This window comes from Mustela lutreola, chromosome 6 (genome assembly GCF_030435805.1).
Source record: "Mustela lutreola isolate mMusLut2 chromosome 6, mMusLut2.pri, whole genome shotgun sequence".
Lineage (NCBI taxonomy): Eukaryota > Metazoa > Chordata > Mammalia > Carnivora > Mustelidae > Mustela > Mustela lutreola.
The window spans coordinates 90,298,851-90,325,859 of record NC_081295.1 but is presented as its reverse complement, the minus strand read 5'-3'; the positions used below and the strand labels follow the sequence as shown (position 1 = coordinate 90,325,859).

Sequence of the window (27,009 nt, the reverse complement as noted above, 5' to 3'; positions counted from 1 at the left end):
GCCCAACAAGGGGCGAGGAGCAGTGAGCCGTGGGACTGGCCGGCTGTGGGCTGCCCTCCCGTCCCAGGGCTCTGCCACGGTCGCACCTGCCACAGTGAGCTGGACATGGGCACGGATCTGGCCCTGCAGCCCATTGGAGGCGATGCAAGTGTAGTTGCCGGCGTCATCACGAGTCACCCTGGAGAAGTGCAGGGTCCCAGCGTTGTCTGTCACCCACTCGGGGAGGCTGCTCCCATCTGTGGTGGCGACAAAGGGAAATTACAGGCTTGACCCAAGTCACTCGGGACCGCAGTGCGCTCAGTCACCCACCTCTACTCAAAAGGTGTCTGTCATCTGTTGCTCCTGATGACTCAAAGTCCCAACTCCTGAGCCAGGCACTGGGAACCCCCCGTTACTTGTTCCTTTTCCAATTTTTTAGTCTCATCTCCTTCCATTGCCCTTACAACATCTCCCTCCTGCAAAACTGAACTTCCGATGGGGCCCCGACTTCACCTTGACCTCCTCCTCATGGCCTGTCACATCTCACTTCTAGAATCCCTTCCCGCTCTTAGCCGTCCAGGCTTCAGATCCCTTTGCTGCTCCAACTCTTAACAGAAAGCTGACTCTGACCACCCGAGCAGAGAGCGCCCACCTCTTCCCCGAAACCTGCAGTCCTACTCTTCCACTCATACTACTCGTGGAAATGTAAAAACTGGTCTAGCCCCTTGACAGACAACTTGGCAATTTACAGCAAGGGTTGCAAAAACGTGTATACCCTTTCATCCGTAATTATTCCATTTCTGGGACTCTCTCCCAAAGGAAATAAACCCAAATCCAGAAAAAACTTTGGCTTAAAGATGTTTATTGCAGCAATAAAAAGAGAGAGTGAGAAAGGCAGAGAGGGAGAGAGGGAGGATGGTTAACAACCCAAATCTCCAACATTTAGGGAATATTTAAGTAAATTACAGTGACTCCAATCATCAGAGTGTTATTACAATCATCAAAACCAATGTTTATGTATAAAAGCATGTGAAAATGCTTGATAACGTTAAGTTAAAAAGGATATAAAATTACATAATTAACTGTATCTTCTTTTTCTATAGTAAGCATGACTTACTCAATGTAAGTTTAATAAGTGAAAATTACATGTTCAATAAAATTGCTATGTGCAAAAAGAAAGATATACATAGAAAAAGAAGAGGGCACAAACCCAAAAATGATGGGATAGCAGGATTATGCATTCTCCCCCCAAATTTTCTTAGTTTTTTTTTTTTTAAGTTATTTTTTCCCCCTTTTCTTTCTTTTTCTTTTTTAAGAGAGTGAAAGAGTATACATGCCAAGCAGGGGGTGAGGGAAAGCGGGAGAGAGAATCCCAAGCAGACTCCACAACCAGCTCAGAGCCTGATAACACGACTCCAAGATCATGACACAAGCTGAGACCAAGAGTCGGACGTCCGACCAACTGAGCTACCCAGGTGCCCCTGAAGGTTTGATTTCTAAGTCAATTCTACCCCCAACACAGGACTCAAACTCACAACCCCAAGATCAAGAGTCCCATGCTCTACCGACTGAGTGCACTAATTGCTCCCGCCCCACAAACTTTCTAAAGGAGCCCGCATGACATTTCTGTCTAAATATGACTATTTTGAAGGGAGAGGGAGGACTTCACAGCACCATCTGGGATCAAGCCAGTCACTTGCAGCCTCAGTCATTGTCTGTGACCTCTAATGCCATAACCTGACCTCCCTGGTGTCTGGCTCCTTTCTTCCTACCTGGACTGTAGGTCAGCCCCACACTCCTTGTCTTTCCCACAGTTCCTGGCATGGTGCTGGGCCCTCCTCCGCTGGTTCTCAGACATGCACACATCTGACCAGTGGATTGTGCTACCTGCCCCCACTCCATGCACCCCCGGTACCCACCTGCCCGAATCCACTTAATAGTGGGCTTTTCTCGGCCTGTGGCTGAGCAGGGTACCGTGGCCTCCTTGTCAAACTCCATGCACTGCTGCGGCCGGGGCGGTGGTGTGAACTTGAGCTTTTCTGTTTTAGCAGAGGGAGGGTAGGTGAGCACCAAGAGGAGGAAGCAAGGCAGCTCAGTTGGCCTCAGCTGGGGCAGGCCTGAAGATCGGGGTCCCCTGCTGCTCCTTCCCCTTTGCTCTCTCGGGCACTCACCCAGCACTTGGACGCGGGCCTGGGCCTCGATGCTGCCGGCTGGGGTGCTGCTCACACAGCGGTACCATGTGCCATCATACACTTCCACACTGTTGATACGCAAGGTCCCATTCTTGGAGACTTCGAACCGCGAGTCCTGTGGCACACATTACGGGACCATGGGAGGTCTCAGCCCCACCAGCATCTTCAGGGGAAGGAGGGCAAGGGGAGCCGATCCCAGAGGAGAGCCCCAGAAGGGGATTCTGGCCCCCTCCAGGAGCCAGCCTCACTCTCACCTCTGAGATGAGCATCTGGTTTCTGTACCAGATGACTGTGGGTTTGGGGGTGGCCTGGGTCAGGCAATGCAAGTAGCCTGGCTTGCCCTCCTCCAGCTGGCTGTCCTGGGGCTTCCTCAGCCACGTGGGCACAGCTAGAGGGACAGGGAGGGAAGAGAAGATGGAGGAACACATCTGCAAGACCAAAGGATCCAATCCCTCGAAATTCCAACCCCATACCCGACCGAGTTCAGAAGCTCCTGTCTGCTCCCCCAAAAGGTGCAACAACCCCTTAGTGAGGACAACCTTGGAATATGATCTTAGTTAGCGGTCACAATAAACCCCATACGTGTATATTCCTATACCCATTTTACAGCTGAGAAGACAGAGATTTATAGTAATGGTGATGTGCTAATACCTAATAGATAGGATTCCAATCCCCGGTCATGTGCCCCACAAACCCTTGCACTGAAACACCCCATGGCTCCGTCCTCAGATCCCTGCTCTGGTTTAGCCACCCTCGTTCCCTGAATTATCTCAGCCAGTCCGTGGCCTTCCACGCCATAGGAGTGCGTGACTCCCAAACCTACACCCTGTCTCCTGACCTCCCCGCCATGAGTTTCAGACTGGCAAGCCCAACTGCCTACTGGCATCTCCGACTGGATATCCAACAGGCCTCTTGAGCTTTATGTGTATGAAAGAGAACGGACTTCCCCTGGAACCTGTTTATCCCAGCTTTTCCCATCTCAGTAAATACCGCCCCTATAGAGCCAATGGCAAGAGCCCAAACGTACCGCTGACTTCCCTCTCTGTAGCCCCTCCCATCACATCCATTACACAAACCCCATCTCCTTGAGCTCCCCAAAATCCTGAGTCTGACCACCACTCTCATCTCCACAACTACCGCTCTGTTCCAGGCCCTCCAACACTTGCCCCGGAGAATTACAGTCATCTACTAACTGGGCTCCCCATCCAGACTCCTGCACCTAATGTTCTGGTCTTCTCAGAACCGTGGGGAGTGATCTTTCGAGAATGTCACTCTCCGACTCAAAACCCTACAAGGACTTCCTGTCTGACCTGGGGTGGCAGATTGTTTGCAAAGATGGTCGTGCACAGCTCTCCCGTCCCTTGTTCCTCTGCACTCGTGTTGCTGTCACTTTCCCCATCAAGAGACAGTCTACTTCTCTCGTGCCTCAAGTCTGGGGGGCCCGCGACTGGCCTGGCCCAACACAGAACCAGTGGAAGTCATGCTGGGGAGCTGCTGAGCGGCTGCCTTGAGAAGCCTTGCGACTTCCAGTCCTGGCTGAGGAGGCCCCAGGCCTGCTGTAGCAGCCTCGACGGGGGATAAAGAGGACAACACCTGAGGCACCCCAGCAGATGCAATCTCCATCAACCACGAGACATATGAATGAGGCTGTCAGGGAACAGCCAACCACCAGCTGACCTCCCAGCTGACTGCAAGCATATCTGATCTTTCTGACCACCCTGTAGGGTAAGTACTGGGTCAGGAGCTCCATTTTATGGATGAGGAGACTGACCCCTGGCAAAACGGGAGCTTGCCACACCTTGTCTCTCCATGCGCAGGGGAAAGAGTGGGACCTGGGTCTCTGGAATCCCAGGCCCTCACCCTTGCTCTGCCGTCAAAGAACTGTTTTTCCATGTGGGCTATCACCCCAACTTCTGTGTCTGACTTTTCGGGGTCAACCCCAACCCCAACATCACCTTCCAACAGCTGACTGAGTCCCAAGCGTGCAGAACACAGAGCTGAGGGGGCATCAGGTGAGCATCCGGGAAGCCTTTGCACATGGCCCCCAGAGACCAAGGCCTCGTCATGGCACCCGGGCTCCCCTCCAACCTCGCCTCATCCCACGGGGCCTAGGTGCTCACTGGCTACAGTGATGTTGACATCCTGTCGCCGCTGACCGGCCAGGTTGGCTGCATGGCAAGTGTAGACGCCAGCGTCACTCTCGATGGTTCCAGCAAACACCAGGTCATGGCCCTTCTGGAAGACTCTGCCGTGGGTGGGCAGCCGGACTCCCGCATGCTCCCACCACACACGGGGCTCCGGCAGGCCCTGGGGGGGCAAGCAGGCCACGCGCTCCACGCGGCCAGCTGTGAACACCCGTGGCTCAAATGGCAGCATGTCTTCAATCTCTGCAGGGAGGGGAGCAGGAGGCAAACCACCCGATTACCATGGGTCTTGGTACCTCACACTCTCCCACAGCAAGCTCCGGCCCTTGGTAACACAAACCCCTGGAACACTGCCTCTCCTCTTCCTGGACCCAGCATCCTCTTCCTCTCTTTGTTCTCCGAGCTGCTTTCTGAGTGGAATCAGGAGCCTAACTCTCCACGTGCCCACAGTGTTGAAGGCAGCCCCCGCTTCAGCACCCCAGACCCAGGGACCCACCTGCCAGGTGAAGTGTGGCCTCAAGGATGACAGGAGGGCCCCTCTGCCCGTGGCCTATGCAGCGGTAGACCCCTGCGTTGCGCGGCCGGACCTGAGTCAGCAGCAGGGACCCATTGGCAAACACAGTGGCTCTGCGGAGGTGCGGGGGGCTGCGAAAAGGAGAGACTGCTATTTGGAAGAAGAGGCCCACAGGCCTCCTTCTGGAAGGGAAGGAGATGGAACCCCATGCTGCAAAGGTCAGAGGTACTGGAAGGAATCGGCCAGGAACAGGACAGAGAGAAGGAAGTCCACATGCCACATTAGTATGTGTGTGCACATGTGTACTCATTCATGAGTGCGCACAGGTGTGTTCCACCTACAGGAGACTCAGCTTTTGGGACAATGGGGAGAGCCACAGTGTCGGTGAGAGTCAGTGAGCCAGCAACACGTGCAACTGTGGAGACAGAGGGCCACTTCCCAGAGGGTTAAGGCCAGCCTGTCAGTAAGGCCCCAGCCCCAGCAGCCAGAAGCCCATTGGCCACACCAGACAAACTACTGATGATATATATCTTCAGGGCTGAAGCCCAGTGGGATCAAAGCCCCTAGCCTACACAGCCACACCGCCAAGGATCAAGGACATGCTTGGTACCACCAACATGCCCTCTGCTCTCATATGGCCCAGGGAAGGACAAGAGTCCCGATAAAGGAGCTAGCACCCCCCAGAACCTTCTGGAAGTGTTTGCTTCCTCCAAAAAGTGTGAGTGTGTGTATGTATGCATATGTGTAAGGTAACCTTACCATCCATCCCGACTACGGTCACCAGGTCCCTGGTGTCCCTCCAGACTGAATCGCTACTCCCCATCCCAGAAGTCCCACACAGGCAGGAGGGGAGTGGGAAGAGAACAGAGCCACCACTAGCTCATACAGTGCCTTTGTGTGAACTGGAAAAAGATGCCCTTCCTGGAGGCTTCCCTTTGTGGAACTCATTCCGTAACAGTAGGACATTCTACTGCCATCTGCTGGAAACTTGAAGTGATACATGTACAGCCCTAGGATGTCTGCAATACTGATCCCATGCATTTAGAGAATGCACCTGGGCAATCAATACACGACCCATACCACTGTACTTGGAACACCCCTTGCCAGATGCCTTACCGGCTGCGGTTAGTGATGGGAGTCTCATCTTCAAAGACCCACTGCAGGCTCGGGGGTGGCTGGGCTGAGAACTGACAGTGGAACATGGCCTCCTCATTCCTTGCCACCACAATGTCCTGAGGCGCCAGCACTACCCTAGCAAAGCTCTCATCTGGGGAGGGAGAAGCACAGGTATGTAAGCAGGCAGCATGGGGAGGCCCTTCCCATCCCTGCTGCACTTTCATCCCCACCCCGGGCTCACCAGCAATGCTCAAGGTGAAGTTCTGGCTGCTGCAGGTCTGCCCAAAGGCATTTTGGGCACAGCAGGAGTAGAGGCCACTGTGCTCCGGGCTGGCCGGCCGGAGGGTCAGGTTTCGCTCCTTGTTGCTGACCGTGTGATTGCTCTGGCCATCAGAGAGGGGGTTCCCATCTCGGAACCACTGATAGGTGGGCCTGCAATGCCGAGAGCATCAGTAGCAGGGAGGCACAGGGTACTCAGGTGGCCAGCAAACAGGGTACAGAATCGGAGGGTCAGGGCTAGACCCCTCAGTTTACAAATGGGTCAGGCTAGACCCCTCAGTTTACTAATGGGGCCTGGGAGGGGATGTGACTTGCACAGGAACACACAATTCAGGGGCATCATCAGGCTGAGCTGCTACAACTCTCAGCATCCAGAATTCAGGATCATTCCGCAGCACAAGGCTGCCCCTCCTCCGGTCACTGAAAGGTAGCCTGGAGCAGCCTCTGGACAGGGGTGGTTACAGAATGAAGCGAGGTGCCTCTGAAGAGAGTCCAGGTTTTGGGACTTGTCTAGTCCCTACTTGCCTAGAATGACTCTCTCCATTCCCACCCTCCAACTCAGCTCCTTACCGAGGGTGCCCGTCAATGTGACAGCGCAGTGTAACCTGGGTCTGAGGCTGGATCTCGGCTTCTGAGGCTGGGTGCTTCAGAACCACAGGGCCGGTCTCAATCCCTGCAGCAGAGGCCACAGTTGCTGAGGAGCAGAGCAGAGCAGGGGGCGAGGAGGAAGGGGAGGACAGAGGGGAAGGAAAAGCAGCAAAGGACATGGCCTGCAGGTTCTGGAGCCAAGAGACAGTGCAGGGAAGCTCTGCAGAGCTGAGGCCGGGGCTACACACAGCGGGTGGGTTTGGGGGGCCAGAAACAGAGCGTCTGCTCTGCCTGTGGCGGGTCAACCCTGACGCTTGGCCACGCTGCCACACTGCCCTTGCCATCTGCTAAAGCATGCAGCAGGCCAAGGGTCCTCTACTTGAAGGGGAAAGAAAATCTTATGGGGGGGGGGGACTTCTCTTCCCCCCACACACAGAAAGAACAGACTGCAAATGCATTCAATTGGAAATGAGAGAAGCTGAGGGAAAGGAGGGGTCCCACAGGGTTCAGTAACAGAGGACTTGCAGTGAGCGAGCACAGCCTCCCAGCTCTCACATTTGATGTTGAAGGAGGCGTTGGCACTGCGGGCCTCCTCTCCCGTGGTGTTGTCCCGCGCCACGCACTGGAAGGCTCCAGAGTCCTGCAGCCGATCCACAGCAGCAAAGCTTAGGCTGCTGCCCTGGGCGAAACGCCTCTCGGTGTCCCGGACGGGGGCCCCATCCAGCAGCCAGTACACATGCACCGGGCCTGGGGCCTCGACCTCACAGCGGAGCAGCGCGCGGCGCCCCTGCAGTGCATCCTGGGAGGATGGCTCCTTGATGAAGACAAGGGCTGCCTGGGCACCTGCAGATGGGGACAGGGGAGAGGCACCGTCAGGAAGAGAGTAGAGCCACCGTCCTCACGCAGTTCACCCGCCACCCCGTGCGCAGGAGCAAAGGGGCTCCACACATAGGAGGTGTCCGGGAAGTGTGGGAGAGAAGGATCCGGAGCCCACAAGTGCCAAGTGTCCACTGAGAAACTCTGAAACTGTGCTGGCCGCCCTGGAGGACACAAAGACACAGTGCACACCAGTCGGCAGGGGGCACAGAGCAGTTACACAGAACACTGTGGGTGTGTGCCCACTGAACAGTGCAGGCAGGCAGTGCACAGAAAAGACGGTGTTCCAAGGGTAGGGAAGGGGCGGGGACACCAGGGAGGCTCCCCAAAGGAAGTTTCTGACCTGTGGGTCCTGATGCTGGGCTGAGGAGCAGAGGACGTTAGCAGGTGGCCCTCCCCCATCAATCTTCAGAAACCAGGATGCCGAGCGCAGAGCATCTTGGAAGGATTATTCACACTCACAGCCCGCTAAGGGTCTACCCACAGATACCTTGCAGCCCAGCATCCCCCAAGGACTTCTCTGGGGAAAGCCACCCCATCACAGGAGAAGCCAGTATTCTCTAGATTTGGGGCTGTTTCCAAAGGCAGGCCAACACTGCCCCCCCCAACGTCCTACCCTCTATCCCTAAGAATATGTCTGGCCAAGATATGGCTTTTCTGGGTGAAGTTGAGAGGTGAGCATTCCCCCTCTCCTGCACCAGAACAGTTTGGCTCTGGCTGGGGCCAAGGGGCAACTAGAGAGAATGGGGGGGCCTGCAACCGGGGGCGGAACCATAGCCAGTGGGAACAAAGGGGAAGTGAGAAACCTGTATTGAGCGGCAGATGGGCTGAGGAGGCGGAGGGCAGGGCTGGGCAGGTGGCATGGTGACAGCAGAAGTAACACACCGGGCTTTGTTCCGGGCCCACGTGGGCGTCCTGCAGAGGCCCTGAGCTGCTGGGCTAGGAACACGGGCCTGCCTGCCAGAGGTGGGTGATGGCACAGAAGAGGACTTGCAGCCCCTCCAGGAAGAAGAAATAGGCCTCTTGGGGCTGCTATGGGAAGAAGCAGGCTCTGCCTCTGACCAAAGCAGGATGGTAAGGGCAAGAGGAGACTGAGGAGGTCTTGCTCTGCCCTTCCAAACCTACAGAGGCTAATCACAGCTGTTCCAAGCCCCTGACAGTGAAGTTTGGTTCTTTAGGGCCTAAGAACCAGTCTCTCCATAAAGTCAGCAGCAAGACAAGTGCAGGCTCTGTCAGAGTGAGGTCCAGATGAGGGGCTGCCCATGGTGTCGGTCCATCTCCCAACATTCTCAGAGGTGCTAGCCCGCAAGACAGTCATGGAGTCAAAAGGGGCCCAGAGCCTCCTCCATCTCTGCTCAGCGGGGCACTGCTCTTTGGGTGGGAGCATTGCTGGGCTATCCCACCCACTGTGCAAGTTAACAAACCTGTCCTCGGGGCGCTGCCAAGCACACCCCCAGTCACCGTGACATCCCAAATACCCCACTCACTTCCAGTCACCACACAGGAATGGGACCCTGCCCCTGCCCCCGCAGAGCAACTCAGCACAACCTCTTTGTCGAGCAGATAGGTAAACTAAGGTCCTCGGAAAATGAAGGGATCTGCCCAGAATCAAACAGCTCATCTGACTGTGACCCAAGGAAGCCAACTCCTAGCCCCATGCTCTTCCCAGCTCCGCCCACGAACTCAAAATCAACCTGGAAATGGCTGATCCCACAATGGGGCTCAGTCCCTGTGGCCAGGGAGAGAGGCAGACCTCCTACCGACAACACCAGACACACAAAGGTGCTCAGCTCACTGTCTGACTGAGGTCACCTTAAGGGAGTGTGGGGCAAGAGCTGGAGAATGTGGAGGCGTCTGGCACACCGCCCGACTACCTCTCATGAGGCACATGGGTAGACTCAGGCTGATGCCCCAGTGGTCCCCTGCAAATGGGACTCACCGAATTCTTGGGGGCCTTGGCCCTGAACTCCAGACACTTGTGAAAGGCCAGAGAGATCATCTGCCGTCAGAGAATAGGTGAACCACCCCACTTCCCCGCTCAGCTTCCCCAGACCCAGGGAGCCCAGAGGCTCGCCTGAGCAGAGAAACCTTAGTTAGGTATGTGGAATCACAGCTTGGGCTCAACCCCTGCCCCCATGCTCGGTGTGTGACCTTGGGCAAGGCAGGCAGATGGTCTCTGCCTTGGCTCCCTCGGCCTCTCTCGTGAGCTCGTCATGAGTTACACACACAGAAACTCGTGTCAAGACACTCGGACAAAGCTGACCCAGTGAACGGCAGCTACTGTTCCTATCTCCACCGGTAGGAGTCTTGCCCAATGACCCTCGTTTTTAAGAACATTAGGAAACTCCCCCTCCAGAGGCGGAGGACCACTCCCAGACCCAGATGGGGAGGAGCCTCTGTAACAGAGAAGTCTGAGGGGAATGATCAGGTCGGGGTGGGAGGCAGGGAAAGGGGCTGTGGGCTTGCAGGAACCACAGACCACGGGCCACAGAAATCGGAGCTGGAAGAAGAGATGGTGTGACTCAGAGGGACCCCAGCTCAGCCTCCGGCATCCCCTCCTGGGGCAAGCACTGCTCTGGGGCTGTGTGGTGAGAGATGCTGCATTCCCAGACTGCCGCTCAGAGCCTCCTGCGCCCCCACAACAGGGCCTGGGAAACATCAAAGCTGGCCCTGCGGGGCCCTCTGTCCTGACGTCAGCTCACAGAAGGTCCTAGTTAGTGCTTGGCTGGGGTAGACTTCAGATGTTATAAAAGGCAGGGAGAACAGCCACCAGGCTTTCTCCAAGCCCCCAGCCCCCTGCTCCAAGCCACCATCGGGAGGCTGGCCCAGGGCCGTGGCCCCACATTGGCCAAGAAGGTGACTAGAGGCCTTTCTGGTGTGTAGGGCTTGCCAGAGAGCTCACTCTGTTGTGCAGCTTGGCGGGAACAGGCAGAAGGTTCAGGGGCAGATGGGGGAATCCCTCGCAGAAATCCCAGACTCCAGGAAAGGAGGAGCTGAGCAGTGAGGACCTCCTCAGAAGCTTCGGCCGGTCCCAATGACAAGATGTGGAGGACAGCAATGACAGAGAGATAGAAGGCTTCTGGGCACCGAGGTGGTACCTGCCCCAAGGTGGTGCAGTCACCAGCACATTCCTGACCCTGCACCACCAATGAATTGACGATATCCCCCAGGGCTAAGGTCTGGGGACGGCCTTCTCTGGTGGCACACTGGTCCTGGGCTTCCCAAAGCCGCCCCCTCATTCACAGTCTGACCACACCGTGCATGGTGCCTCCTACACCCAGGCCCCTCCAGAGCAGGAAGCTGCCCTCACCGTGCAATGGGGACCCCACCCCTTGCCCTGAGGCTGAGTGGGTTCGCAGAGACGGAGCCCCCAGCACAGCACAGCACGGAGGACACGGAGGGTCCGAGGCTGCCCTGCCCGGCACACAGGGTTCAAGCAGTACCCCTGCAACAGCAGGCAGCCAGAGCCATCTGCCCCCACACCAGGCGCCAACCTCAACAAAGCTGGAGCTGCGAATACCCAATAAGGGCATTTTCCGAGCTATTTCCTCAGCTCCCCCAACAGCCATCTATATGCAGACACTCTGCCTGCGCCTTGGCCCCAGAGCCCAGAGCGAGGCTGTGCGGGCAGCGGACCAACTCCACTCCCCCCCCCCGCCATAAACGGCTGGTCCGCCGCCCGCCCTCCTTGCTGCTCTCTGGGCTCCGGGCCCAGCAGACCCATGTGTGTCTACGTGTGCATGTGTGCACACACATGTGTAAACATGATTTTATGGAGAGCAGAAAGCAGCAGGAAGTTTTTCTGCTCTGAAGTAATTTCAGCTACTCTGGTCCAAGCATCCATATGGGCCACTTAACTACCTGTCTCACAGTGGGGGCTGGTCCTCCTGCTTGAGGAAAAACACCCCAGGACCTGTGCAGGCCCAGAACCTGCCAAACCTGACCAGCTGATTGTATCTACATGCTCTCCCTTTTCCTAAAGAAAATGCCATCTTTGGGACACATGCCTCAGGACCAGGCTGAGCTACTAAGACACTGGCCGGCTGGCCCTGATGGGGGCATTTCACACAGCAGTGTGTGACCATGTGAGGGACCACCCCCAAGCCCAACCAGTCACACAGAAGTAGCCGACTCCTCCACACCTAAGACTCCATCTCTGGCTCCAGAGCCTGGGTCCGCGTGGGGGACATTCTGACTCCTGGGTGGCCCCAAGGGCCCAGGCTGAGGTGGCTCCCGTCAAGGAACACAAACCCCCAAGGAAGAGGTTCGCCAACACCCTGTGCCTTGTCTGGGCAATGGCATCAGGACACAAACCAGGAGAGGCAGCTCTCAACCCAAGCGGTACACTAACGTGCGCCGTCCAGGAAACACAGCAGTTCCCCGGCCCCCACCCAGACGAGGTCTGCCCTCCTCACAAGTACTCTCCATCCAGAAACTCTAAGGGCGCTGAGCAAGAGGCCCCAGGGGTACCAGGGTCCCTGCACCACAAGTCCTCCCCCAAGGGGTCACACACTGTACATACAGACCCTCAGCCTTCTGGGATTCAACTGGCATAACTTTCTCCTGCCCTTGAACCACCCCAAAGGTCCAGGGCTCACACACATATGTCATTTGGTTGAGGAACAAATGTCAACCACTGCAGGAATAAGTCAAGTGGATGAACAGCAGGCTGAGCTAGCCCACTCCTCACCGACCCACCCAGGTCAGCAGAAACACTAATGCCCCAGTGGTGTCTGTGAATCTGGGAACTGCCATGTCCCTCTCTACCACCAGCATGTACCAGCAAGATACTGTATGCGGTATAGACCCTCTGATGATAAGTCCAGACCAAAAGGATGCAGGGGGTCCCAGAAAATCGACCACAGCAAACTGTGAGACCCAGAGGCAGAGCACAAAGTTTCTAGCCCCCTCTGCCTCTCCAGGGTCTAAGAAAGGCCCCAGGTTCACAGACAGGAGCGCCACAGCCCTCTGCAAGCCGTTGCAGTCCTTGTTCTGAGCTGCACAGGAGGGAACAGAGCCAGAGCCAGGGAAAACGGGACAGTCTTCCCATCCTGGGATCTAGCTGCAAATGTCTGGAGAGGCTCCCACATCCGGATTAGAGGAGCAGAACAAAATAACCAGAGATTAGGGCAGAAACAAAATCTAGCAGGCCAGCTCATCTACCTTAAATGAAAACTACAACTCAAACCTGTCCTGCCCATTCCTGGGAGGCCCCAGCGGGGGGAGATCAACCTCTGATGGCAGGAGCAGGTCCCTGTGTCCAGCATCACGTGGCATCCAAGCCAGAGGGACAAATACGCCCACAAATGAGGCTTAAGATGCTCCCGAGCCAGTGGCCACACTGCTGGTCCCTGGAACCAGCCCATCTTCTGCTGGGGCTGGGAGGGCCGTACCTGGGACGCATCTCTCACCCTTGGTAACCTTTACATGGCTGTGATGTCTTCAAGGAAGCAGCAATGAATTAAACACCCAGCCACGTGTGATCAGGCCGAAGGAACACGGCACGGGGAGACCCAGGTTCTAGTCTCCACACAACCGCTAACAAGCAGAGTGACCCGAGCCAATCACCACCCCTTCCCAGGCAGACTTACTAACTATAAAATTACATCAAAGAGAGAACAGAATGGGACCGTTCCCAGGACCCAGCACTCAAGCTGCAAAGTGCTTCAAAGGCAGCTACAGGAACAAAGGGCTCAGGCCCCAGAGTCCTCTTCCAAACCCACTCCAGCCCCCAGCCCCCAAAGCCCAAAGGGAAAGGCAGGGCAGGGCCCAGGATGATTCAGGAGATGCTGTAAATGGCAGGTGTGTGGGTTGGAGGTAGCTGGGGGTTGCAAACAGGGACCCGGCACCACTTTCTGACAAGCTGCTCCCATTCCAATGGCTGAGCTCACATCCTGCCTCACCAGATCTCCCCTCTGCCTTAGCCACACACTTGCACTGAGAGCTCACTGCCTGTGACACCCGTGATAGTCCCATCTGTGCTATGACTGAGAACAGCACCCCCAAGCTAGGCTGCAAGCCTGAGAAGAGGGCAGACATTCGTGCCCAAGAGGATACAGCTGTGCCCCTCAGAAGGCCAGGTCACCGTAAATACCCCACCAGCGTCTGGGGGGAATGAAGTCACCGAGAGCCTGCCTGACCTGAAATCTTGTCCTAGGGCTACCTTTATCCCATCTTGGCCAATTTAATTTCCTTCTCTGGGTCCTCAGTTTCCTCTTCTGGAAAATGGCAGCCTTGGAACCAATTTTAGTGATTCTCCTTCGGATTCCTAGGGGAGTGAGCAATATTCAAAGGAAATTCACATTAGGTACAGTACAGACCCACAAAATCTGCGTTTTGTTTTTTTTTTTTTCAGGAAAATTTTTAAAAAAAGAAAAAGAAACAAAACAGAAGTCTAGGTAGGGAACCATGGACCGCAGATTAAAATATCCTTGGATAAGGTGATCCCTGGGGAGTCCAAGGGCTTGGTGGATGGGGCCGGGAGGGGGGTTGCTGGACCAGAACTGCCAGGAAGAACCAGGAGTTCGTTCCACCCTCTGTGCCTGGGGACAGATCCATTCTCAGTACAAAGGAGAGAGAAGTCTCCTAAAGACACCGGTCAGGGTGCCTGGGTGGCTCAGTGGGTTAAGCCTCTGCCTTCGGCTCACGTCATGATCTCAGGGTCCTGGGATCGAGTCCCACATCGGGATTTCTGCTCTGCGGGGAGCCTGCTTCCTCTTCTCTCTCTGCCTGCCTCTCTGCCTACTTGTGATCTCTCCGTCAAATAAATATATAAAAATCTGTTAAAAAAAAAAAAAAAAAAGACACCGGTCAGAGGCCTGAGAAAATAATACACATATGTTAGCAAGGCGACAGAGCTGGACCAGGGTGCTGAGAAATGAGCCAGGGCTCAATCCCAGGAAGACCTCAGGGCTACTCAGTCAGTGTCCTCGGAGCTCCAGAGGGGACAGAGAGCCCAGCTCCTGGCTGTAGGTTCCACAACCACTCACTATACTCCCAAGTGCAGAGGTGAGGGCTCCCGGGAACCACAGTGAGTACCGCTCCAGGTGAGCCTGGGGTGGTGCATCCTGTGGTCTTACCTAGCCTGGTTTTATTAACTTTCAAGGCAGGCTCAGAAAACTCTGTGAGACTCTTTCTACCCATCTGCCTCCTCCCTGGGAGGCTGATAAGGCAGTGAGCATAGATCTCAGAGGGGCCACCACAATTCAGCCCAAATTCCCTATGGAAGGGGACACGATTCCCTGCCTTTTAGCTGGAGCAGCCTGTACTTCAGTGAAGAAATCCTGGGGTGCCTGAGGGCTCAGTCTGTTAAGCGTCTGTCTTTGGGTCAAGTCCTGATCCCAGGGTCCTAGGATTGACCAGCACAGCAGGCTTCTTGCTCAGCAGGAAGCTTGCTTCTCTCTCTGCAGCTCCCCCTGCTTGAGCACACACACACTCTCTCTCTCTCAAATAAATAAATAATAAAATCTTTTTAAAAAAGGAAATCCTTCTTGACTCATAAATAAATTGAACTGTCCCTTAGACCTGCTCTGTCCTGAAATGTAACGGAATTAAAATGAAACAAAATTGAAAATTAATCTTCCTCCTTAGTGTGAGGCACATTTTAAGTGCTCAGGAGCTACACCTAGCTTGAGGCCACGGTATCCCACAGTGCAGATCTGTCCCCACAAAAAGCTCCATTAGATGGCACTGCCTTAGTCCCTCTGACTACTGGCTTCTTACACGGCCCCAAGCACAGGCACATTATTTCTAACCTAAAGAACCCTCGACACGGGGGTCAGCCTCATTTTCCTGAGGAGGAAAGTGGAGTCCAGACTGTCCCACGAAATGGCAGTCCGTCTGCAAGTACCCTCTGGCTCTGTCCTGCCCCGAAGTCTATCTGTCTGGGTTGGGTCTGCGTTCCTTCCATGATGTAGTGCGGGCTGCTTCTCTCCTTTCACTTATTTCCTTTGATCCACACCCACCCCCAACCCTTCAGCCGCGTTTAATGTAAATCCTTTTCTCTGTGCGCCCTGGGGAAATGGGACTGCGGGTCCCAGGGCAGGTCCTTTTAAGTTCGGTGAGTGGTCTCCGGTTCTTGCTCACTCCACGCCTTACTTTGTTCCACTTAGCGCTGTGTTTGAAGATCTTTCCCTGTGGCCATGTCCTACCTCCTGCTGTTCTCCCAGGAAATGAATCGAGCTGCTAGGTTTGGGGAGGGAAGACGGTAGTGGATTTTTTTTTTTTTCCGTTTTCAACAAGTGGCCGAACACAGCTGCCCACAATTTGAAGACTGGTCTTTAAGCCCGCACCTACCTCCCCTGGGTGCCCCCAGAACCCTGGCCTCTATTGCCGCAGGTGGTCCCCGCTGCCTACTGGGTATCCTTGGAGCCTGTTTCTCCTGCCTCCCTCCCTTTCTCCCCGGTAAACCCAAAAAGTCCCTGAAGAGGCTGGACTTCAGCTGGTTTCAAAGGGATAAGAGGAAGAGCTGGTCTCAGGCTTTTATATTTAGAAGCGCTCTGCAAACCACTTCCCGGGGCAGGCAGGAGTGGGGAATGTGAGGAAATCACTTCGCTATGTGGGATGTGGAAAGCACGAGCCACTCCAGGCTTGCAGCAGCGGGCTGCATTTGCCACACAGCCCGTGACACACAGCGATGTCTCACACATGGGCAGGAGACAAGGGTGGCTGGCAGGAGACCCCGTGGGACAACATGCACCGCGGACTGGGTGTGCCCTCCAGGCCAGGGCACAAGGCAGGGCCCAGGAGTCAGAAGCAGACCGCCATCCACAAAGTGCCCCTCCCCCAGCCTTCTTTTCTTTCCTTTCCTTCTCCACCTGTCTGACCCAACAGCTGTTTCTGGAAAGCAACCCTTCTCTCCAGGGAGGGGAGAGTCTTAGAAAGGGATGCTGCCCGCTTTGGGCCTCAACCGGGGACACAAAGGATCCGGACTGAGGGAGGAGGGTTGGAACCACCAACGGCTGGAGGAGACACGAGTGCCCTCCTGGACTCCAGGCTACTGGACAGGCTGGGGAAAGGTGTGGGGCAGGGCTGTCCAGAGTGCCCACTGTCTCCTTGTGAAGACAGATCTGCTCCCGCCATCAAAAGTTCTCTTAGCCACCTCTGTTAGCATGCGTTGCTGGAAACAACATTGGAGGGGAGGACGATCTTGGAGTGGAGATCCAATCCAGCATCCGCGAACATATTGCTCAAATATGACTCAGATGTGATGGGGTCTGGCCTGGTGTGACAAGGTGAGGGGAGCCACAGGCAGAGGGGGATGTAGAAGGCAGGCCAGCTGCTGAGTTAACTCAAACCATAGATACTTGCTAGGCTCCTTATAACCTCATTTTCTTGCTTAAAATATAAACTTTCTAACAGGGCAATCATATTCTTTTATTTAACCTCCTAACTGCAAATCACTACTAGTGATTTGCTCCTTTGTTTTTTAAGGAAAATAACCAAAGAAGAGTCATTTGCTTAAAATCAGCTGTTTAGAGAAAGCATTCTGGCTAAAGATGGCAAAATGAGTATTTCAATCCTCAAATCAATAACAACAGATGAAAAAAATACAAGCGGATGAATAATAGAAACAATTCCTTGTAAGTTATTTTTAAAAGCAGCCAAAACTTGCAACTCATCACCAGATGCTTCAAGCCTAGGGATAACTGACTTTGGAGGAGAAAACATTATAAAACATAAAACACACACAAACAGCTGGAGGAAAAAAAAAATTAAGCCCTTAAGAGTGGCTGATGCAATAAGTGAATTGAATAGCCAAAAAAATGACAAAGACCTAAAGTTTCTTTCATGCCTACTCTGTTGATCTTTGAGTCAGGGTCTGGAAGGCACCAAGATCTGGCTTCACTTAAGTCTGGAACTGACTGTCCCTCCATTCTAGGAGGTGCTTCTTAAAGACCTCTAAAGTCACGGAGGGAGAGAGGGGGGAGAGGGAGGCGGAGAGGAAGAGAGGGAGGCGGGTGGCAGGGAGAGAGGGAAGGGGGCGGAGAGCAGACACTGATGGAAAGAGACAGGGAGATGAGATGAAGGGAGCTGGAGGGAAACTGACAGAGACAGATAAAGAGGAGACAGAGGGAGGCTAACTGACAGACAGAGGGAGATGAGCTGACTTAGAGAGGAAGAGACACAGGCAGAGAGGAGAGAGAGGGACCCAGGTCCTGATAGAAGAGAAGGTGAGTGGCAAACAGGTAAAGAGACATGGGCAGGGAGACACACGGAGAGACAAGAGTCATGGAGACCCAGAAAAAGCGGCAAGAAAAACAAAGACTCATAGCAGACGAATTCACACACATGTAGGCATGCATAGGGCTCCTCACGCCTTGTAGAGCAGGGCCCAGCCCCACATTGACCCCAAGTTCAAGTTCCCCTGGCAAGTCTATCCTTCGGTCTCCAGGTCCTTTCCCCTGACCCAACAGTGTCAGAGACTCTTAACTCAGTCCCCAGCTTGGGTCACAGGGCTACTTAACTCTATCACTAGACATGAAAGGTTACAGCTTGCCTGGGCACAGGAGACCTGGGGGAGGTAGCGAAGGGGGAGGGGCTCTCTAGATACCAGATTCAGGCCATTTATAATGGAGATCCCTCAAATTAGAGGCTCCTGGTAAATAATTCACCAGGAAAAGTACAGTACCTTCCCAGGTCTCATCCATTATTCACCAAGATAAATGTACCATATTGTTATACTTCCTGACATCTAAAAATTGCCTGAGCCATTAGGCCAGGGGCAAGATGACAGCGGGGCAATTTCCACCGCACCCTTCCAGAACCCTTGACCCAGCAGTCCTGGCGCTTCTGGAACTCAGTCTGTGGCTCTTCATACAAGGGCAAACCATTCAACTTCCACAAAGGGCGAACCCAGCTTCTGACCACGAGATCTCAAGACCAGGCCTCCACACGGCCCACAAGAGCCCACTGCCAGGGGCACCTGGATGGCTCAGTCTTTAGGCATCTGCCTTCGGCTCAGGTCATCATCCCAGGATCCTGGGATGGAGGCCCGCATCAGGCTCCCTGCTCCATGGGAATCCACTTCTCCCTCTCCCACTCCCCCTGCATGTGTTCCCTCTGTCACCGTGTCTCTCTTTGTCAAATAAATAAATAAAATCTTAAAAAAAAAAAAAGAGCCCACTGCCAGGTTAGAAGGAAGCCCAGAAAGAGTGTGGACCAAAACTCCCACATTCACCAGACCCTGAAGGTTTTGGAGCTCCTCAAAGGGAAAAGGCAATCCCTTTGCTTGTATCGAAGGGTAATTCTGTTCCTAGACGTTCAAAGGGTTTTTGACTTAGGTGGCAGAGGAGTGTCAGCTACCAGGTGCACAAAACCCAGCACCCTAGCCTTGGAGCTGAGCAAGTCATTCTCCTGCAGGCCCTCGAATCCCCGTTTGTAAGGTCACCAGGCTCCGCTTTACCACGCAGGGCCCTCACAAGATCACGGTGCCCTCCGGGAAAGCTGAAGAGCTGCACATTGTTAAGGCCCCGGACTCCAAAATACAGGCAGGATGGAGATGGACAAGAGCTCAGAGTCTGGGTTCGAAAGCTGCCCGTACTCCATCCCCACTCTCTCTCTCACCAAGTATATGTCCTCGGGCAAGCTGTCTACTCGTGCGGAGCTCCCACTTTTGCACAAAATGGTGCTAATAACGTTATCTGCCTCACAGGCTTATGAAAAGTAAATTCACATGTTAATAAATGTAGCATGTTTGGAACAGTGCCTGGCATGTGTTCAGTTAAAGACTATGTTAAGTCCTTTATTCTCCTTATTATGTTTAAGATTTTTTAAAAAATATTTTATTTATTTGATGGGAGGAGAGAGAGAGAGAGCCAGCATAAGGAGCAGAGCAGCAGGCAGAGGGGGAGGGAGAAGCAGACTCCCTGCTCAGCAGGGAGCCCAATGTGGGGCTCGATCCCAGGACCCTAATCATAACCTGAGCCAAAGGCAGATGCTTAACAGCTGAGCCTCCCTTGTGCCCCTCGAGATTTTTTTATCTTTTACGAACTACATACCAGCACAAACATCCCTCACCTGGTATAGGCCTTTGCTGGCATCCCTCCCATGCAGACCAATAATCGGCAAAGTGCCCTGTTTGATCTGTCACTTGCCCCGTTTCTGCCACCTGAGCATGGTGGTTCTCTCCGAACAGACCCTGTGAGCCCCCTCATCATAGGACACACACCCGTGGGGCGCCGCAGTTTGAGTGGGGGTTGCCCCGTGTGGGTGAAGCCCCACAGCGGAGCTGCCAATCGCTGGTAGCCTGGCATTCTGCTGCCTGCTGTCCTAGGGGCCTGCAGGCCATGCGCAGATGAGAGGTGGCTCAGAGCGTCCTTCACTGGCCACCAAACATGCTCAAATTAAGAGGCACCCTCACCACGAATGAGCAATCAGAGCAATACTGTCAGGGTGAGAAAGGATCCAGACCCTCGTGGGACAAGGCAGGTCTCTGGCCTCAAGGAACACACCTGCTGTCAGGTGAGGCGAGCACCATCAATGTCTGTGTGCTAATTCCTGGCAGTAACCAGTGGGCTGCAGCTTTCTGACTTCGTGAGGCCCTCACAAGAGACGCCTGGAAAATTCTATGCTTTATAAAGGAAGGGACTACATAAAATAGGAGTTGTAAACAACTCCCAAAGGCAAACAATAAATTAGGAAAAGTATTTCCAGCAAAGGACAGAAGATGGGCTGCTGGTCTTAGTATATAGATACAAATCAATCATAAAAGTACTAAAATTCTCACAGTAACATGGTCAAAAAATACGCAGAGTTCTCAAAGCAAATATTAATATAAGAAAACATTCTAGGAGTGCCTAGGTGGCTCAGGTGGTTAAGGGTCTGATTTCGGCTCGGGTCATGATCTCAGGGTCCTGGGATCGAGCCCAGCATTATCCTCAGGCTCCCTGTTCAGTGGGGAGTCTGTTTCTCCCTCCCCTCTGCCCCATACCCCAGCTCATCCTGTCTCTCTCTCAAATAAATAAAATCTTTAAAAAAAAAAATCCAATTTCTTAGATTCTTAGGAATCTAAGAAATGCAAATTAGAATAAGTTATTCTGCCCATCAAATGAACATCAAGATTTTTAAGACAGCACTCAACACTGGTGAGTATATGGAGAAAATGGTCCTCTTGCTTTGCTGATGGGATATAAATTATAATTCCCTCCTGCAAAGTGGTTCAGAAACTGGACGAATATCTTAAAAAATTCATGCCCTTCCTCATTGGAGAAGTGCCTGATTCCACGTCTGGGGCAGGAAATGCACAAGACAAGCCTGGAACATCATCACATACAAGGGAACAAGCAAAGACTAGTAAGGTCACATCCAATGGTTCCAGGCCAGCTTGAAGAGGCTCCCACAGACCAGAGATGGACTAAGCATCCAAAAGGATAAGAACCACGTGGACTTACACACACTGACTAAGTTAAGATCCATGACTTCATAATGATGTTCTTAAAAAGCCCCAAACGGGGCACCTGGCTGGCTCAGTCAGTAGAGCATGCAACTCTTGATCTCAAGGTTTTAAGTACCAGTCCCATTTTAGATAGAGATTAGGAACTACATGCCAGCACATATATTGGTGTAGAGTTTACTTTAGAAAAAGTGTAGAGAAAAAAAAAAGTGTAGAGATTGGATGTAGAGATTACTTAAAAAAAAATTTTTTTTTTTTTAAAGCCTACTGCCAGGGCGCCTGGGTCGGTCAGTCCATTAAACTGCTGTCTTCAGGGACGCCGGGGTGGTTCAGTGGGTTAAGCCTCTGCCTTCGGCTCAGGTCATGATCTCAGGGTCTTGGGATGAAGCTCTGCATTGGGCTCTCTGCTCAGCAGGGAGCCTGCTTCCCCCTCTCTCTCTGCCTGTCTCTCTGCCTGTCTCTCTGCCTACTCGTGATCTCTGTGTGTGTCAAATAAATAAATAAAATCTTTTTTTTAAAAAGCTGCTGCCTTCGGCTTGGGTCATGATCCCAGGGTCCTGGGATCGAGTCCTGCATCGGGCTCCCTACTCAGCGGGAAGCCTGCTTCTCTCTCTCCCACTCCCCTGCTTGTGTTCCCTCTCTCACTATGTCTCTCTGTCAAATAAATAAATAAAATCTTAAAAAAAAAAAAAAAGTAAAAAAAAAAAAGCCTAATGCCTTCCACTGGTCACCCCGAAGGATGCTAGAAAACCAACCCATTATGTTAAAAACTGGTTAAGCCCCAAGCTTTATATATCCCCTTTCTGAATAGCTATACCTAAGGATAACCAGCCAGGGTTTGTCTTTACAGAAATCTCCAGATGATAAATACCGTATCACCACTTTACAACCTCTAATGAAATCATGGCTCTAGCAATGATTATTGATGGCTGCTAATTCCAGAGACACAACCAGATGTTACGTGTCTGCTGAGGGAAGCACACCTGAAAAAAAAAATTCGACTTGAATCTGGTGAAGCTTGCAGACCCAAGTTTCCTTATTAAAAAGTTTAAGAAGGGGGACGTCTGGGTGGCTCAGTTGGTTAAGCAGCTGCCTTCGGCTCAGGTCATGATCCCAGCGTCCTGGGATCGAGTCCCACATCGGGCTCCTTGCTCGGCAGGGAGCCTGCTTCTCCCTCTGCCTCTGCCTGCCATTCTGTCTGCCTGTGCTTGCTCTCCACCCCCCCCCCATAAATAAATAAAATCTTAAAAAAAAAAAAAAGTTTAAGAAGGGGCACCTGGGTGGCTCAGTGGGTTAAGCCGCTGCCTTCAGCTCAGGTCATGATCTCAGGGTCCTGGGATGGAGCCCCGCATTGGGCTCTCTGCTCAGCAGGGAGCCTGCTTCCCTCTCTCTCTCTGCCTGCCTCTCGGTCTACTTGTAATCTCTGTCTGTCAAATAAATATATAAAATCTTTAAAAAAAAAAAGTTTAAGAAACTTTCTAGAATAAACTTGGAAAACAAGGAAGGCCTTAGATAACAATGTGCCACCCACTAAAGTAATAACTGTAAATGTACCTCCTGGGTCTTCTACCCCTCTCACAAATGGTTATTAAAACCTCATACTGTTAACAAAACATTTCCTGTGCATACCACCTGCCTTCCCCACCAGATTCTAAGCTCCCTGAGCACAAGGATTGGCCACACGCTTGTCCATCCCCTCCCATGCAGGGGGCTGGCCCGTCCGAGGTGCTCAGGAAACGCCAGCTGATCTATGGTGGTTTGACGGAGCCATATTTAGCTCCATTATCCCTGCGTGGTGTGGAATAAGCAGAGGGTCAAAGCCCAATATGGGATCCTCGTAGGCAATTATGTTAATTATCATTATTAATTCAACAAACATTTATCTAGAGCCTACCATGTGCCAAGTACTCTGCAAGACACTGGGGATGAGAGGGAAAAACACACAATTACTGTCTTTAAGTATCTCAGTTTGGTGGGGGAGTCAGACAAGTAAACATATAATTACAATAATAGCTAACACTTACTGACCGCTTACTATGTGCCAGGCACCGTTCCAAGCATTTTAACCATACTGGCTTGTTAATGCTTACAACCACCCGGTAAAGTAGATACTGCAATCCCCATTATACAGATAAGGAAACTGAGGCATGGAGACGTAAATAGCTTGCTCAAGGCCACACGGCTAGGAAGTGCCAAATGCAGGATTCAGATCTCAGGTCATCTGGCTGCAGAGGCCACCGGATCATCACAGAGGCCTTATCACGTTATCACACAAGGCGGGAGGTGGATGCACGACACAACTCAAAGTTGGGGAACGGGGGAGCAGAGAAGAATACTGGAGAAAGGCTCTTCAAGACAAGCTTTTCACAAGGAATGGGGCTTGGCAAATACAAGATTGAAGCACAAAGACAAAGCATGGTCAGAGCACGCACGTCAGGGAATTCGGGGTGCTCAGAGTTTAAGAGGTGATGAGGGGGACCACAGCAAGAGGCCACCAGGCAGGAGTGTGGGAGAAGGAGGCAAAGGAGGCAGGATAGAAATTTACTGTGCTCGGGCTGTACCAACAAAAAACAAAACAAAAATCACTACACCAGTGGGTCCCTGCCTGCGACGAGGTGACTGTTAGTGCAGAAGGCGGACTGAAGTGGCTCCATCACACGGGGAGCAGCAGGGGTACCCACAGAAGGCACGATTATGGGATAACGCCTTATCTGTCCTACTCGTTTCCTAGGGCTGCTGCAACACTCCCACAACTGGGTGGCTTAAAACAACGGTTTATTCTCTCACAGTTTAGGAGACTGAGGTGTGAACTCAAGGTGCTGGCAAGATTAGTTCCTCCTGGGGTGGCAGGGGCTCAGTCAGTTGGGCATCTGCCTTAGGCTCAAGTCATGGTCCCAGGGTCCTGGCATCAAGCCCCAAATCAGGCTCCCTGCTTAGCGGGGAGTCTGCTTCTCCCTCTCCCTGCTGCTCCCCCAGCTTGTGCGTGCACGCACGCTGTCAAATAAATAAATGAAATCTAAAAAAAAAAAGAAAAAGAAAAAAAGATTGGTTCCTTCTGGAGGCTCTAAGGAAAGTCTACCCCATGCCTCCCTCCTAGCTTCTGGGGTTGCCCATAATCCTTGGCTTGGAGATGCATCACTCCAAGCTCTGCCTCCTTCATGGGGCCATCTTTCCTCCCTGAGTGTGTCTCTCTGGGTCTCCTCTCTCCTTGTAAGGATACCTCTATTCATAGAGGATTAGAACTTACCTTAATGACATCCCCTTAACTTGATTACATCTGCAAAGTTCCTATTTCCAAGTAAGGTTACACTCACAGATACTGAAGCTTAGGACTTGGCCATTAACTTTTGGGAGAACACAGTGCAACCCTGAACACCTGCTACTCTACAACTTGCTTTTCTTGCTGTACAGTTAATTACAGGTATCTTCCCATGTCTGTCCCCATGGTTCTAGCTCACTCACTTCGACTGCTGTGTGTTATTTCCCTGCGTCAATGACCCATAATCTATTTGTCTAGCATCCTAGAGAAAGACTAGGACAGATTGGGGTGCCTGGGTGGCTCAGAGGGTTAAGCCTCTGCCTTCGGCTCAGGTCATGGTCTCAGGGTCTTGGGATCCAGCCTCGCATCGGGCTCTCTGCTCAGCAGGGAGCCTGCTTACTCCTCTCTTTCTGTCTGCCTCTCTGCCTACTTGTGATCTCTGTCTGTCAAATAAATAAATAAAATCTTTAAAAAAAAAAAAAAAAGACTAGGACAGATAATCATCCCCATTAGGAACACTTGGATGCCTTAATATTTTGCCATTACAAACAATGCTTCAACTAAACCTCTCTGTACAGGCACCCATGCACATTGATGAGAGTGCTTCTGTAGGAAGACTTCCTAGAAACAGAAACCCCCCTGGACCAAAGAGAATACAAGTTCAAGTTTTTGATAAATGACTAATGGCTCTAAAGTTTGTGCCAACTTGTGCATCCTTACCATACCAACACTTACTGAAATAATGCTTTGTTGCAATTTACAATTCATTTAACACATTTAGTTTCTCCTTAAAAAGATAAAGCAATCGGGTGCCTGGGTGGCTCAGTGGGTTAAGCCGCTGCCTTCGGCTCGGGTCATGATCTCGGGATCCTGGGATCGAGTCCCGCATCGGGCTCTCTGCTCAGCAGGGAGCCTGCTTCCCTTCCTCTCTCTCTCTGCCTGCCTCTCTGTCTACTTGTGATTTCTATCTGTCAAATAAATAAATAAAATCTTTAAAAAAAAAAAAAAAAAAGATAAAGCAATCTTTCACATATGCATCAGTTAGCTGAATTTCTTATTGTCCATTTTTTAAAATTTTTATTTACATTCTTGCTAGTTAATATGTAGTGCAGTATGGGTCTCAGGAGTAGAATTTAGTGATTCATCACTTACATATAACACCATAACAACAGTGCTCATCATAACAAGTGCCCATCACCCATTAAGCCCATCCCCCATCCACCTCCCTCCATCAACCCTTATTGTCCACTTCCTATTCAATTTTGTTGTCTACTTTTTTAATTTTTTATTTTATTTTATTTTTAAGATTTTATTTATTTATTTGAATCAAGGGAGAGAGCACAAGTAGGGGGAGTGGCAGGGAGAGGGAGAGGGAGAAGCAGGCTCCCTGCTGAGCAGAAAGCCAGATGTGGGGCTCCATCCCAGGACCCCAAGATCATGACCTGAGCCGAAGGCAGATACTTAACTGACTGAGCCACCCAGGCAGCCCTATTTTTTTTTTTAAACTTTTAAGTAATCTCTACACCAAGTGTGGGGCTTAAATGCACAACCCTGAGATCAAGAGTTACACGCTCTACCAACTGAGCCAGCCTGGTGCTGCATGTCTTTTTTCTTTATTAGCTTGTAATTAATAAGATCAAGACTATAAGGCTTCTTCTGCATTACATGTTATACTTCTCCCTCCTGAGAACGGTCATTAAGTCACTGAATGCCTCCCACGTGTCAGGCCTTGCTCTAAGTGCTGGGGATACCGTAATGAAAAAAGCACTGGAGGTTCTTGTTCTCAATTGTTACACTTCTCATAAGAAAAGGTGTTTGCACATGATTTGGGCTGGGAAATAGACAGGAAGTGAATTTTCACCCCTGGGTATAGAGTTCCTTTGATCCATTTAATACCATCCTGTTTCATCTACTTGAGAGCCTTCTGGAGAGAAATCTACCCCTGCTCTCCAGGGGTCCTAGAAGGATCCGCCAAGGAGCAGGGCGGATAGTGGAAGCAAGAATAGCTAAGGGATAGCTTTGTCCCCTCCCTGGAAGAGCCACACTGCCAGGTGCCCAGCCCCCCCCCCCAAGGCATCTAGAGACAGGGCCTTTAAGCCCAGTGAGTTCTGAGAGCAAAGGGAGAAGTCTGAAGAAGGAATAACTCCTCTCCATCACAGCAAAGAGGGTGCCAATAGATCCCCATTCCTATGAACCCCAGGGAGGGATGATGTCGGATTGGGCTCTGACCCTTCCTCCCCAACCCACTTATAGGATCCACCCCCTTGCATAGGTAGCCTACACACACACACACAACCATATTCAGGGATGAATCAGACAAGCTTATCCTCTTTAGATTTAATTTTTTTTTTTTTTTTTTTTTTTTTATTTGTCAGAGAGAGAGCAAGTGAGAGCAAGCACAGGCAGACAGAGTGGCAGGCAGAGTCAGAGGGAGAAGCAGGCTCCCCGCTGAGCAAGGAGCCCGATGCGGGACTCGATCCCAGGACGCTGGGATCATGACCTGAGCCGAAGGCAGCTGCTCAACCAACTGAGCCACCCAGGCGTCCCTCCTCTTTAGATTTAAACCTTATTCTTCTACCTAGTCTTCATCAATAATAAAGATGATACACTGATGTCCATCTGTCCAATTCCTGTATCTGTCTTTCCTTCCTCCCCCCTGCCCTCCACTG

The 27,009-nt window shown here is 52.2% G+C and overlaps 1 protein-coding gene across 2 annotated transcripts in view; it reads right to left on the bottom strand.

Annotated features, from left to right (window-relative positions):
- Positions 1–27,009, bottom strand: part of PTK7 (protein tyrosine kinase 7 (inactive)) — a 65,868-nt gene that overhangs the window by 17,658 nt on the left and 21,201 nt on the right. For both annotated transcript variants that reach the window (XM_059178008.1, XM_059178009.1), the window contains exons 2-11: positions 7,368–7,655; positions 6,795–6,897; positions 6,187–6,377; positions 5,946–6,096; positions 4,812–4,960; positions 4,292–4,558; positions 2,426–2,559; positions 2,151–2,286; positions 1,899–2,018; positions 87–236 (exon numbers count right to left, since the gene is read on the bottom strand). In XM_059178008.1, the coding sequence (XP_059033991.1) occupies positions 87–236; positions 1,899–2,018; positions 2,151–2,286; positions 2,426–2,559; positions 4,292–4,558; positions 4,812–4,960; positions 5,946–6,096; positions 6,187–6,377; positions 6,795–6,897; positions 7,368–7,655 (1,689 nt within the window). The remainder of the gene's footprint in view (positions 1–86; positions 237–1,898; positions 2,019–2,150; positions 2,287–2,425; positions 2,560–4,291; positions 4,559–4,811; positions 4,961–5,945; positions 6,097–6,186; positions 6,378–6,794; positions 6,898–7,367; positions 7,656–27,009) is intronic.